At 54.2% G+C, this 13,727-nt stretch overlaps 1 protein-coding gene across 1 annotated transcript in view; it reads right to left on the bottom strand.

The window, feature by feature from the left end:
- Nucleotides 1-9,561: 9,561 nt before the first annotated feature.
- RAB11FIP4 (RAB11 family interacting protein 4) overlaps nt 9,562-13,727 on the bottom strand; it is a 134,914-nt gene continuing 130,748 nt past the window's right edge. The window contains 2 exon segments of the mRNA XM_017542058.2: nt 9,562-10,983; nt 12,031-12,174. Coding sequence (XP_017397547.1) covers nt 10,867-10,983; nt 12,031-12,174 — 261 coding nt within the window. The 3' untranslated portion in view covers nt 9,562-10,866.

Below are 13,727 nucleotides of genomic sequence, written 5' to 3'. Positions count from 1 at the left end.
AAAAAAAAAAAAAAAGTCCCAGAATGTCGCTTTTGCCTCAAGTGATGCATTTTTGCATCTATTCATCAAAGGAGTCGCAGAGTTAGCCCAGATTAAAAGAGATGAAGAATAAACTTCATTCACTGGCTCTGTGACTTTGGGCATAGACACGAATTGGACTCAGTCCTGGGGCTGGGTTCAATCTTTACACCAATGTAAAGAGATACGAAGTGGGTCTCCTTTGTCTCTGCCCCACCTCAAAAAATTGGCTCATCTTGAGGCCTCGCTAGCGGGACAGTTCAGACCAGATATTCTTCCATGCTCCTTCCAGCCCCGATGGCCTTCAGAGCCCACACTTATAGCCCCCCAACCACAGAACCAAGGTCCGAGGGTCTGGCCTAGACTCTGCCAGTTTGGCAAAGTCCAGCTTTTAGTCAGGTGCTGACCTGGGAAAGCCAACCCTGAAACCATGGCCAAGTGGTGGCAGAGCTGGAAAAGGCATTTCTCCCCGGAGGGGCCAGTTGGGCTAGAAAGCAAGGGCCAAGAGTCTACAAGCTCCCGTGAGCTTGGTGCCGTCTATCAGGCTGCAGGAAACAGGCTCATATGTCAGCACTTCTGCGCCCCCGGTTTGCGCCTTTCAGAAACTCCAGCACCTTTTTAAACCCAAAGGCCACACCAGTACGGAGCCTGATGAAGCCCGATATCAAAATCAGAGCTTGGAGCTTGGGGTTTGAAGTGAGAGCCGGACCTGAACCAGGGGTGGCAGGAGAGTAAGGGAAACTTCCTGCAGCCCAATCCCAGCCACCTCCTTAGTTCCAGGAAGGGCTGGCTTCAAGCCGGCTCCAGAGGTCCGGGGCCCCAGAGCCCACAAGCGCCCCTAGTGGACTTGGTGCAGGATTGACCCCTCAGCCCACTTTAAGGCACAGTCCAGCCAGCCAGGCTGAGTCACAGTGAAGCGCCCCCTGTTCCTGGTCCTCTCTTCTGCCCCACGCAGCAGTGAGCAGGGCTGCAGGTCCCGCCTCCTGGCTCTGCTCCAGTCCTGCCCGCATGACAACCCCTTGTTCCTGGAGAGGGGACCCAGGCTCCAGGGCTCAGCATGCGTCCTGCCTGCTCCCTCAGCCTGCCCAGTCTGCAATGACCCCGCCCCATCTGAGCAGTCCACTCCCTGACCAAGTCAGTCAAGTCCTGCTCTGAGATGATTCTTCTCCCCTGCTGCCTGGGCTTGAATCGCAGGTGACATGTGGCCAGTGAGGCCGAGGAGAGAGGCCTCACAGAACCCAGCCCGGTTGGCACCTCAAGATTGGACTTCCAGCTCCCAGAACTGTGAGAAAATAAGTGTCTGTGTAAGCCTCCCAACCTGTGTGTTCTCTCAGGTCAGGCCCAGCTAAGGCACACCCCAGTCCAGTCTGCCCTCACCCTCTTGCCACCCCACTCTGAAACTGACCTGACCAGGCTACCGCCGGCTTAAAATCCTTCAGTGTAGTCCCCACGGCCCCGCTCGCCATGGAGCTAGCTGGCCTCCGCACCTGCTGTTCCCTCTCCTGCTTCCGCCCCACCCTCCTGTCTCCCTTACCTGGCCAGCCTGTCCTCCCCCAAGTCTCAGTTGAAGTCTCTTCAGGTGAGTCTAGATGCCCTTTTTATACCTCGTGAGCTCACTATTGGCTACATATTAGAATCACCTGGGAGCTTTAAAACACATCCCAGTGTCCGAGCCCCACTCTCCACCAATGGAATCAGAATTGCTGGGGTGGGGTGGTTTTCAGAACCTCTCTTGTACATTCTAGAGGCTCCCTAGAGTGCCGTGAGCCCAGCACTCCCCTGCAGCCAGTGTCTGTAGGTGCTGGTGAAACATCTGCTTATAGTGGGTGAATGCAATAGATCCACCGTTGGGTCCCAGACTCTTTATCCCGCCTGGCTAGACTCCAGTCCTCCCCAATCCCCCTCTCTGCCCACCTCCCAGCCATAGTACCCTGATAGGGCTGTGCTTTCTCTAGGTCTCCCCCCCATGGCACTTTAGATCCTACAGTCCTTTGGGGCTCTGCTGAAAGGCCCCTTCCTTGGGAGGAGCCATACCTGAGGCCCGAGTGGGTTCAATCCACTTGCCCCCGGCTCCCGAAGCCCCCCATATCTTCCTCTTGGTACTGCTCATCACCCTGGAGATCAGTTGTGTCTCTCCCCTCCCGCAGGAGTGTGGGGACTTCACAGGGCAGAGGCCTTGCCTGTGCCAATTCCCAGTTGGCACACACAGTGTTGCTCAGTAGATGATGCTGGTGGGTTGTGATTTCTGTGCACAGATATCTTCCACCCATTCATCTGCTTTGGCCTGGGCCCTCTAATTGAGGGCCTGGTGAGTCGATGGAATCCAACAATGTGACACCTTTGCAGGTGCTATGACCTCAAGGGGGCACAGGGATGACATCATTTTTTAATAGGACTGTAAGGAAATGTTCTCCAAAGTGAGTGGATGGGGAACACACCTGTGCAGAGGGTGCAGCCTGTACACACAGCAGTGCTCACTCCCCCTCTCCAAGATGGTAAACTGAGGCAATCCTAAGGACCTCCTTCAATAGGTGTTATGAGTGGAATTGTGTACCCACAAAAGATATGTGGAAGTCCTAATTCCCAGCACCTCGGCAAGCTTATTTTGGATATAGGATCTTTGCAATGTAAAGACCCCGTTTGTAATCAAGTAAAGATGCTCATTGGATTACTTATCTGAAACTCAAGTTTAACTGGGCATCCTGTATTTTTTTTTTTTTTTTTTTTGAGATGGAGTTTCGCTCTTGTTACCCAGGCTGGAGTGCAATGTCGCGATCTCGGCTCACCACAACCTCCACCTCCCGGGTTCAAGTGATTCTCCTGCCCCAGCCTCCCAAGTAGCTGGGATTACAGGCACCTGCCACCATGCCCAGCTGATTTTTTGTATTTTTAGTAGAGATGGGGTTTCACCATGTTGGCCAGGCTGGTCTCAAACTCCTGACCTCAGGTAATCCACCCACCTCAGCCTCCCAAAGTGCTGGGATTACAGGCATGAGCCATTGTAATGGGCATGATGCATGCCCAGCTGCATCCCGTATTTTTACTTGCCAAATCTGGCAGCCCTAGTTAGGAAGGAAAGAAGGCATATTAGGAGGAAGGAGGGAACTGGCTAGGTACAATAGCTCGCACCTGTAATCCCAGCGCTTTGGGAGGCCGAGGTGGGCGGATCACTTGAGCTCAAGAGTTTGAAACCAGTCTGGCCAACATGGTGAAACCCCATCTCTACTAAAAATACAAAACTTAGCCGGGTGTGGTGGTGCGTGCCTGTAATCCCAGCTACTTGGGAGGCCGAGACGGGAGAATCTCTTGATCCTGGGAGGCAGAGGTTTCAGTCAGCTGAGATTGTGCGACTGCACTCCAGTCTGGGCAGTAGAGCATGACTCCATCTAAAAAAAAAAAAAGGGGGGAAGGAGGCAATAAACATCTAAGATGACGCACAACACTCCCAGAATTTGGAGGTGGCGCCCCCTGAGCCAGGAGGCTGTGTAAGTCCAGTGAGTGTGAAGCTGTCTGCCCTCCCTGGAGGACGCATGGCACCAGGGCCTGCATTGGGAGGTGGAGGGCCTGGGCCACCTGTGAAGCCGCTTCCATGCCTGGAATCCCGTAATAGAGGAAGGGGCAGACAGAAGTCAGAAATCCAGGGGTCTGGATGACTTAACTGGGGACCACCTTGGGACTTGATGGTGTGGCAGAGACCAGCACTGGCCAGTCCAAAGCCAGGCCTGAGCGCAGGCACTGGGCCGTCACCCTAGGGAGCCACAGTGTCGGACATGGAGGAAGCATGGCACTGGGACCCCACTGGACCCCTAGGAAGACCTCAGTGGGAAAGAACATGGTCACACAGAGGACACAGTTTCCAAACATCATAGCCCTGTGGCTAGAATGGTGGCATTACAGAGGCTGCTGGGATCCACGTCTTCTCCCCAGGGACTGGAGGGTGACACCGCCCCCACTCCACCCTGCCCCTGGGGCTGGCACCAGACACCCTGGGAACCACAAACTTGGTTGGGGATGGGGGACAGCTCCTTGTATGGGTCACCATCTGTCCCTGTCAGCCCTGGAAACAGGCCTCCTCTGTCCACCCTCCCCCAGCCACAGAAACTCACGGTTCAGTCGGGCAAGAAGAGTAAACTGTTTATTTACACCTTAGTCTGTACAGTACAGCTCCCTGGGAGGAGCCTGCCGCCTAGAGCCTGTTCCTTTTAGGGTAGAAGCAAGCTGGAGGCAAAAAGCCCAGACCCTGGCCAGCCTCAGGGCCTCACCCCCCACTGTCCCCACCCTGGGGCCCACAGGGCAGGTTCCACCCCAGCCCTAAAGCTAAGCCTGTTTCCAGACAGTCTCTTGGGGCAAAAAACTCAAGTTGAATCCCACAGAATCAGAGCCATCGAACAAACCCTTGGGCATGAGGCCACGGGTGGCATTCATTCCACATAGGCCCCAGAAGACCAACCAAGAAAGTGGGAGGAGCTGGAAGGGGGCCCACAGCTGTGAGTGAGTCTCCCGCAATGCATCGTCCGCTCCCTGACATCTGTTGGGTATTTAATGACACTCTGGTCTGAGCACCTCAGTAGACAAGGGCGGGCGGGGCAGGTGTTCACAGCAGGCAGGGGTAGCAGCTAAATGCCTCTGCCTTGTGCCCAAGTGGGGCCCACAGCTGTTCTAGACCCAGATGTAGTGGCCTCAACACAGAACCAAGGCTGTACACCAGGAACCACCGACAGGGCTTCCTTGGGGGGCAGAGACGGTGCACGCACAGAGCAGTCACAAGCCTGTGACATCCCTGCTGGGACCAGAGCCCCAAGTTAACAAGTGACGCTCAGCCCAACATCGCTATCAGTGTAGGAAGAGCTTTGTGGGAGAAGCTGCTTTACACAAACTTGCACTTTTCTGGAATGCAAGGCTCCTAAACTAGCTGCAGGCTGGAAGAGGGACTCAGTGGCTCCAAGCCCCCCATGCTTAAGACGGTAATGAAAGATTCTGCACAAAGTTACCCAGTCTACAGGCTGAGTGAGGGTAAGCAGGGCCTGATCCTTGTGGATAAACGTGCCGGGACAGCTGGCCTCACATGGGGGAGGCACGTGGATAAAGTACACATTTACAGGGCCCAGGAAAGGCCAGGGAGACGAGACGATGCAGAAAGGAGGCAGTGGGCGATGTGGAAAATCCTGTACAGTGGCGACGGGGAAGAAAAGGCACAAGGACAAAGACCCCAAACCATGCAGACGAAATCAGCCTGTGCAGCACAGCAAAGCAGGTGTGCCCCAGCAGGGGGCAGGGTCACCCTGGGACAACAGCACTTGGATTCTGCAGGAGACATGGCCTGGGTGGCATCCCCAGCTGGTGGCTCTGGAGCAGACATCTCTACCTTAACAGATGGGGAGAGGAGCAACCTACGAGGTCGGGGCATGAAGGTCCTAGGGGAAACCTCGCCTGGTGAGCATGGTGGCATTACGCTTCCCCTGGGTCTACACTTTTAGAAACAAATCTTTCTAGAAAGCAGCCTATTTTCTCTGGTGGGCAGCAGAGAATATGGCCGAAGGGCCTTGGTGCTGTCCTGCCATGCAGGGAGGGCAGGCTCCTGGTTCCAGCCTCTCCTTCTTCCTCCATTCATGCGTGTGCTCAGGGCAGGAAGTCAGGACCCAGCGGGTCCCGAGGGTCAGGGCTCAGTCATCCACTGAAGGCACGGCCCTTCTAACTTGAGGCCCCTTGGTGCAGCAGGCCTCAGTCTTACCAGCCAGCAGCGTCACCCTGGAGGGGATTCCCTAGGTCCCAAAAGGAGGGCCAGAGTCTGGGAGAAAGGACTGTGGCGAATACAAGAGCTGAGTCCTAGGTGGTCCCTTTCCTCAATCTAGAATCCACGACAGCAGCCCTTAAGAAAGTGTCACTGTGGATCTACCAGGTAACCAAAGTCATTTTCTTGGCATGGTGACCATGCAGGACTTTCCTGGTACAATTTTTTTTTTTTTTTTTCACTTCACAACCTTCGGCTTCATAATCATTATTTTTAAAAATAAAGTTTCACCATGTTGGCCAGGTTGGTCTTGAACTCCTGAGCTCAATCCACCCACGTTGGCCTCTCAAAGTGCTGGGATTACAGGCGTGAGCCACTGTGCCCAGCCTAGAGTTAGTTTTAAGTTTAAATTTGCTAATGCGTTAACCCCACACACATACAGCGCATAGAAAGAGGGCTTCATTTCTCCCAATTTCACCTGGTCCCCGGAGGCTTCGGCTAAGTCCTCATTGGAAGCAAGAACCTGGGCTTGTGCCCCCCGGGACCACCAGCACCAGTGGACTAGTACCTGGGGTGTCCGGTGTGTGAGTGGGATGCTGGTTTGGCTAACAGGGAAAGAGCTGGGGCTCCCTCACCAACCCAGTCAGGAAACAGACCACAGGCAAAACCCACAAAGACAGTATCTCCTCCTGCTCAGCTACGTAAGTAGGTAGCAGCTGTTTCGGAGGCTGCTTTCCGGGGGACAGCCCCATCTATCAGTTTACTGCTGACTCTGTTCTACCTGCTCTTTGGAATGAGCCTGTAGCCAGTATATCCCAACACGTGCCACCCACTGACTCCAGAAGCACCAGGGCGAGGTCCTGCCCACCCACTCTGGTCTGTTAACCTCCAGGATGGTGAGAACAGCTGGATCCGCCAGCCCCTGAAGGCATCTGGCTTCCCATCCTGCAGGCCAGGACCATTCAACAACATAACAGGAAAAGGTACCCTCCCAGCAGGAGAGCTCGCTGTCATTCAGCCCTGGCTTGACAAGCCCAGCAGCCACTTCGACCAGTTTCTCTACCTGTGGCCAATGAACTTCCAGGACAGGGGAGTCTCAACCTCAGGCTGCGTATCACCACCACCTGGGGAGGTCTTTACACATCCGGATGCCTGGACCACACCCCACACCAATTCAATCCAACCTCTGGGGGTTCAGCCCGGGCATCAGCAGCTTAAACATCTCCCCAGGTGACTCCAATGCACAGCTAAAGCTGAGCCCACTGCTTCAGGCCTTCATGAAGGTTCTTGAGCTTGGTGTTTTATTTTTTATTTTTGATAGAGACGAGGTATCACTATGTTGCTCAGGCTGGTTTCGAACTCCTGAGCTCGAGTGATGCACCTGCCACTGCCTCCCAAGTGCTAGGACTACAGGAGTGAGCCATCACGCCTGTCCTGTTCATGTTTCAGTAGGTCATAAATAAAGTCACAAAAAGGAATTTCCTTGTGACAATTCTCAAAGAAATCTACCAACTTAAAATAAAATAACCTAGGGGGTTAACTCTGGCCAATCCAAAGTTGAAAGAAAAAACCTATTTTTTTTCTTTTTTTTTAGACGGAGTTTCTCTCGTTGCCCAGGCTGGATTGCAATGGCACGATTTCGGCTCGCTGCAACCTCCACCTCCCAGGTTCAAGCGATTCTCCTGCTTCAGCTTCCTGATTAGCTAGAATTACAGGCACACGCCACCACACCTGGCTAATTTTGTATTTTTATGGAGACAGGGTTTCTCCATGTTGGTAAGACTGGTCTGGAACTCCCAACCTCAGGTGATTCGCCTGTCTCGGCCCCCCAAAGTGCTGGGATTATAGGTGTGAGCCACCGTGCCTGGCCCCAAAAAATTTTTTTACTAGAAATTTCTTAAAGCCTCTTACCGCATAGAGACTAGCTGAACCAGAAGGCACTTCATTTCCTACTAGATACTGTATACAAAGCTCACTCCTGGTTCAGCTAATTTTGTGTGGCTTCCAATTGAATGCAAGGGCAGCTCAGGGCCATGTAAAATCTGAGTCTACTACAGAAACCCTGCCCCACCCAAAAAACACCTCTAAATTTCAGGTAAATTGCTGCTAATCCCTACGGAGTAGGATTGCCAGGTTTAGCAAAAACCAACCAAAAAAAAACAAAAACAAAAAAAACCCACGTGGGACACCCAATTAAATAGGAACCACCTGAGTAGCTCTTTAAAAACTTCCATGTCTGGGCTACATTCACAACTAAACCAGGACATCTGAGGATTCAGTCTAATCATGAGAAGTTTTTAAATCTCTCCATTTAAAACATGTCCTGGCCAGGCATGGTGGCTCATGCCTATAATCCCAGTGCTTTGGGAGGCTAAGGCGGAAGGATCACTTGAGGCCAGCTGCTCGAGTGAGACAACACAGTGAGATCCTGTCTCTACAAAAAAATAAGAAAAATTAGCTGGGCGTGGCGGTACCTGCCTGTAGTCCCAGATACTCGGGCATTTAAGGCAGGAGGATCTCGAGCCTGGGAGTTCAAGGTTATCGTGAGCTGCGATCATACTCCTACTACACTCCTGCCTGGGCGACAGAGCAAGACCCTCTCTCTAAAAATAACATCATCCCAAGTACTAGGTGGAACATATTCTAAAATGATTTGTCCATCTGAAATTCAAACTTAATTGGGCATCCTATCTACTACCTGGCAGCCCCACTACTGAGGGGTAAGGGCAGAAACAGAAAGATCAGGCTCTCCATCCCTACCACCAAGGGCTCTGCGACCTGCCAGGGGCTGTGGAGCTGGGACCCCTGGGGCATCTGCCCCCTCAAGCTAGCTTTTGAGCCCAGAAGGATATTTTTACAAACATACATGATCTTTAAAAGCCAAACTGACAGTCCAGGCTTTACAAGAAATGTATTCTGGCTGAAGAAAGTAAGGTTGGACTTGAGGTGTGTGAGAGCTGGAATTCAGCCCCTCATTTAAAAGCCAGCCCTGTTCGAGAGTCCCCTCTGCTGCTGCACCAGGTTGGGGTGGGGGGTTGAGGGGGACTTTCGGACTCAGGCCGCCTCCAGGAGCCTGTTCCCATGGCGCCCCCTAGAGGGAGGAGCCGGAAACACGCTGCAGGCTGCCAGCTGCTTCCTCCAGCCTTCCGGGGCAGAGATTCTTCCCAGGCTGTGTAACCCAGGCTGTGCAGCCTTCTCTGAAATTCCAAGCAGCCAAAGAGCAGATAACATTTTACAAATAAAATAGTCATCCCTGGGGCAAGGCCCCCAAGGACCAATACTCCCTCCGACCTAACACCCAGACCAAAGCCATCTCAGGATCTGTCTTGTTCCTTTCCTCGGTGGCCATTCCTTCCTATTGGCAAATTCTCAAGAGACCCTCTCCTCCTGCCTTCTTCCACTGCTTCTTTGCAGACCCTCAGAGGAGCCTAAGGAGACCCCCGTCTTAAGGGGCTGAGAGACTCCTAGAAGACCGACTGCCTAGCCGTCTTCCCAGTGTGGGCGGCTCCAAAGTCCTGGGTCAGACCAATGCGACCCCACCATTTGCAGCATGAAACTAATCCCCAACATAGGATTAAAAAGAAGCCGCAGGATCCAACAAACGCAAACACTGAATGGAATGGAATGAAGGCTGGTCCTGGCCACAGCCCTGCCTTTGTCATGCAGGGGTCACACCCAAGTCCCCAGATTCCCTCCTCACCCTCACTGCCTTCTCTTCTCTGCATCTTCTCCTCCACTGACCATCCCAACATGCCCAAACCTTCCTTCTCATACCATAAGATGTGCTGAAGAAAACATGAAACTGAAAGGGAAAGAATAAGACCACACACGTTTATATATATTTGGGTTAAGAAAATGAATCACAAGCCATATAAAATTGAGAGAGATTGGAAAACTCTAAGTACCATGTCTACTCCCAGCTGCCTAGAACAAAAGATCCATTAAAAATCCATGGTGTGAATTTCTACCACGGGTCGGAGGATGGAAGACTAAGGTTTTCCCGCAACTTTCCCACCTGTCTCCTGTCAGTGCTGAGAACCAAATACAGGTGTGTTTCTACACGCTGGAGCGAAGTGGTCTTGCTGCCACACAGTGGAGCCCAGAGCTCGGATTCTGAAATCCAAACCCAAGGCCTGCCATCACCAGGCTGTGTGGAGAAATCAAGACAGGGAGCCAGGCAGACGGTCTCTCCACGCATCCATCTTAAGATGCAGCCGTGGGAAGGAAACTGACCAGGATGGGAGCTGTGTTCCTTCCCAAAAAACCATTTCTTTGGTTGCCGGATATCAACTCCTGCCTTAGACACTCCATCCCAAACGCTCTTTTTCTCCTTCGTTTTTATCCCTTCATGTTACACCCAGTGAATACTGCTTCATTGTCTTAAAAACCAAACCAAAAGAGCAAGTGGGAGGTAGGTAGCACGGGCGAGGGGTGCATGAACTCTGCAGGATGAGGATGCCCGCGCCATCTCCTCTGAAACCTGAGTCCTGTTCACTCTGTGCACACATCACAGAGGGCTGCCGGCTGGGGGCCACGGCGTTTGGTGGGGATCCCATCTCGTGGACCCTCCAGATGCCCCTTCATCCTCTCTTTGCTTGAACAGTGGGGTCTGAAAGGTGGCCAAAGAGCTGGCGAGGACACAAACATGGGGAATTCAAACTCCCAGGAAAGATCATGATTTTGCTCCCACTCCCAGCGGGACGAGGAGTGCGGCGAAAGAGCCCATTGCACTAGAGCGAATGTGAATCCTCATCCCCAGAGGTAGAATCATTTTACCCAGTACCGGAAACACGAGCTTCCAGTTCTTGTTTTTACAGTAACTCCTGATAGCAGACCTTACCCCCTCCCACTTCCAGTACCCTCTGCCCCTTGCAAAGGGGCCACAAAGTGCATGCATGGCTAACCATGTGGACACTGCCCACGGCCAAGGCCACTCACCCCTCGCTCACGCGCACAGCCTCCCCACACACACACACACACACGGGTACATGTAACGCATGGTGGCCAGAGACACATTTACAGTGTGAGTGTGAGGCCCAGCTGAGGCCTGCATCCTCGAGCAGGGTCCGCCCCTTGGTCCCAGGGTCCTGAGGCTGCTCTGCAGCCAGCCCCGTGCCTTAGTGTTTAATCTCGAGGATGGAGGGGTTGTGGTCCAGGATGGCGAGGATGATCTTGTCCATATACTGCCTCAGCCGGAAGTTGATCTCCTCCTGCTCCTTCAGGGCTTCCATTAGCTGAAGGGAATGGGAAAGACAGGTCAGTGGCCGGGCCTGGGATGGGGTACAGGTAGAGTTTAGATTCTCAGGCTTGGAGCAGGCCAGTGCCTGACGACAGAGGGCATCAGAGACCCTGGGCAAGGCAGGCCCCAGGACAGCCTCAGCATTTGGATGCCAGGACGAGAGGCGAAGTGGCTCAGCCCCACCTGGGGAGTGACAGATGCCGGTGGCCAGGCCTCACCCCTGGAGATTCCAATGTGATCAGGTTGTAGAGGGGGCCAGGTGTGGGTAATTTTTGTAAAAGTAGAGAGCACTGGCCAAAGTCATTTAAAATCAAGACTGACAAAGTCCTAGGGCCCCCTAAGACTCCAAAGGGCAGCTATCTCTGGCCTAGAACACCCTCCCACCCCCAGCCCCACGCTGCTCTTCTCCAGGGCGGTGTCCTTTAGAACATTGCTGACATGCTGCCTCTGTCCTGGGGCTGGGCCCAGCTCGCCTGGGAGCTCCTTGAGGCTAGAGGTCAGCTCTTCGCCCCGTGTTGCAGGCAGGAAGGGTGGGCTTTGGCTCTGGAGAGAGCTGGGTACCTCTCCCTCCCTAGCCAGGAGGTACCAGGTCCACCTTCCCAGCTTGGAACACGGAACTGTTCCTAAAGCTTCAGATTCATCGGGAGAAGTGAAAACACACCGCAGAAGCAGGTGCCAGAGTAACGCTAATGTCCTTCCCCTCTGGGTCAGGAAGAGGGGAGGACTGACAGCCTAACCTGGGGTCACAGTTGATATACTCGGCTGGTGGTGTCGGCACTTCTCCGGCAGACCTAAGAACCACGCTCCACTCTCGTCCAAACCTGCATGGCTTCCAGCACAGGCAGAACTCGGAGCTGACTCAGCTTCCCTGGGAGCCCCCTGGCCTGCTCACAGCTTTGCCCTCTGTCACCTGGGGTAGTTGTAGATGGGACTCTCTGCCAGGCCCTGGTCGGGTTTTCTCACTCTGGACAGGTGAGGGCTGGGAGGAGGAATCACAGAGGAGGGCCCAGGCCCCAAAGCAGGAGCCGGTGGACGAGGTTACCTCATCGCGCGAGGCGGTGTCTATCTCCGCAGCCAGAGACTGGGCTTTGGTCTGGGCGGCAAAGAGGTTTTTTGCTTCGTAGAGGCTGAGACTCAAGATCTGTCCATTCAAGTCATCGTTCTGATCCCGCAGCTTATAATTCTCCTACAGAGAGAAGGACGAAATTGACATCAACCCTAAGAGGCACCACAGCCCACTGGAACCCACTTCTCCACATCCACTGCCCCCGACCTGCCGCCGGCGACATCCTCACAGGGGTGCATCACTCGAGGCCAGTTCCAGAGACCACAGATGCTGCGGCCTTTGCTAGGCACTGGGGGGTAGGAGGGCTGGGTCTGGGTCCAGGGACCCGGCGTCCTGAGAGTTCACAGGGTTTGCGGAGGAGTTATGGCCCCACTCAGGGCAGCCATGGCTCCTGGCCACGCCTTCCTCCCGGGGCCCTACACTGGGACACATCCCACCCAACAGCCCAGCCTCCAACACTGGCCTTGCTGAAGGAAAGTGATGCTCGGGGTTCTCTGGGCAGGCAGAACAGCTCATTTCTGTGGCGCCCTGTGTAGCCACGCTCCGAATCCTGCTTGCGCGGAGTTGTCCCAGGGAGTCCCTCTCCTCTGAGCACAGGTGGCACCGCCCAGATCCCACGTACCAGCCCCACATTCCGGCTTTTGCCTAGAGCCCTAATACTCACACCTGGGACCCTGGGTACCCACCCCAAGACAGAGTAGGGCGGGGGTTTTAGGGCTTCTGTGGGGACACAGACACCAGCACCTCTGCCCAGTGGAACTACTCGGAAAAAAAAATTTATGCTGCATACCCTACCACCTGCAGGGTCAGGCAGAGCTGACACTTCACCCAGTACCACTCCCATGGCTGCCTCCGGATCCGCTCCCTCACCTGCTCACTCCTTCCTCCTCCTCCAGATCCACTCCCTCACCTGCTCACTCCTTCCTCCTCCTCCAGATCCACTCCCTCACCTGCTCACTCCTTCCTCCTCCTCCAGATCCACTCCCTCACCTGCTCACTCCTTCCTCCTCCTCCAGATCCACTCCCTCACCTGCTCACTCCTTCCTCCTCCTCCAGATCCGCTCCCTCACCTGCTCACTCCTTCCTCCTCCTCCAGATCCACTCCCTCACCTGCTCACTCCTTCCTCCTCCTCCAGATCCACTCCCTCACCTGCTCAGTCCCCCCTCCTCCTCGGATCCGCTCCCTCACCTGCTCACTCCCCCTCCTCCTCGGATCCGCTCCCTCACCTGCTCACTCCCCCTCCTCCTCCAGATCCGCTCCCTCACCTGCTCACTCCCCCTCCTCCTCCAGATCCACTCCCTCACCTGCTCACTCTCGCCGCCTCCTGATCCCACTCCCCCACCCAATGGTCTCCAGCTAAGAGACTGCTCCTTGACATGCAATCTTCTGGCTAGGCACAGAGGCTCATGCCTGTAATCCCAACACTTTGGAAGGCTCATGTGGGAGGTCCCTTGAGCCCAGGAGTTCAAGACTGGGCAATACAGGGAGACCCCATCTCTACAAGAAAATAATAAATTAGCCAGGTGTGGTGGTAGTCTCCTGTGGTCCTAGCTACTTTAGAGGCTGAGGTAGGAGAATTGCTTGAGCCCAGGAATTTGAGGCCACAGTGAGATAGGATCACACCACTGCCCTCCAGCCTGGGCAACACAGTAAGACCATGCCTCAAAAAAAA

This window comes from Cebus imitator, unplaced genomic scaffold, assembly GCF_001604975.1.
Source record: "Cebus imitator isolate Cc_AM_T3 unplaced genomic scaffold, Cebus_imitator-1.0 Scaffold140, whole genome shotgun sequence".
In the NCBI taxonomy this organism is placed as follows: domain Eukaryota; kingdom Metazoa; phylum Chordata; class Mammalia; order Primates; family Cebidae; genus Cebus; species Cebus imitator.
The sequence above is the reverse complement of the archived record's forward strand: the minus strand, read 5'-3'. Positions and strand labels throughout refer to the sequence as shown.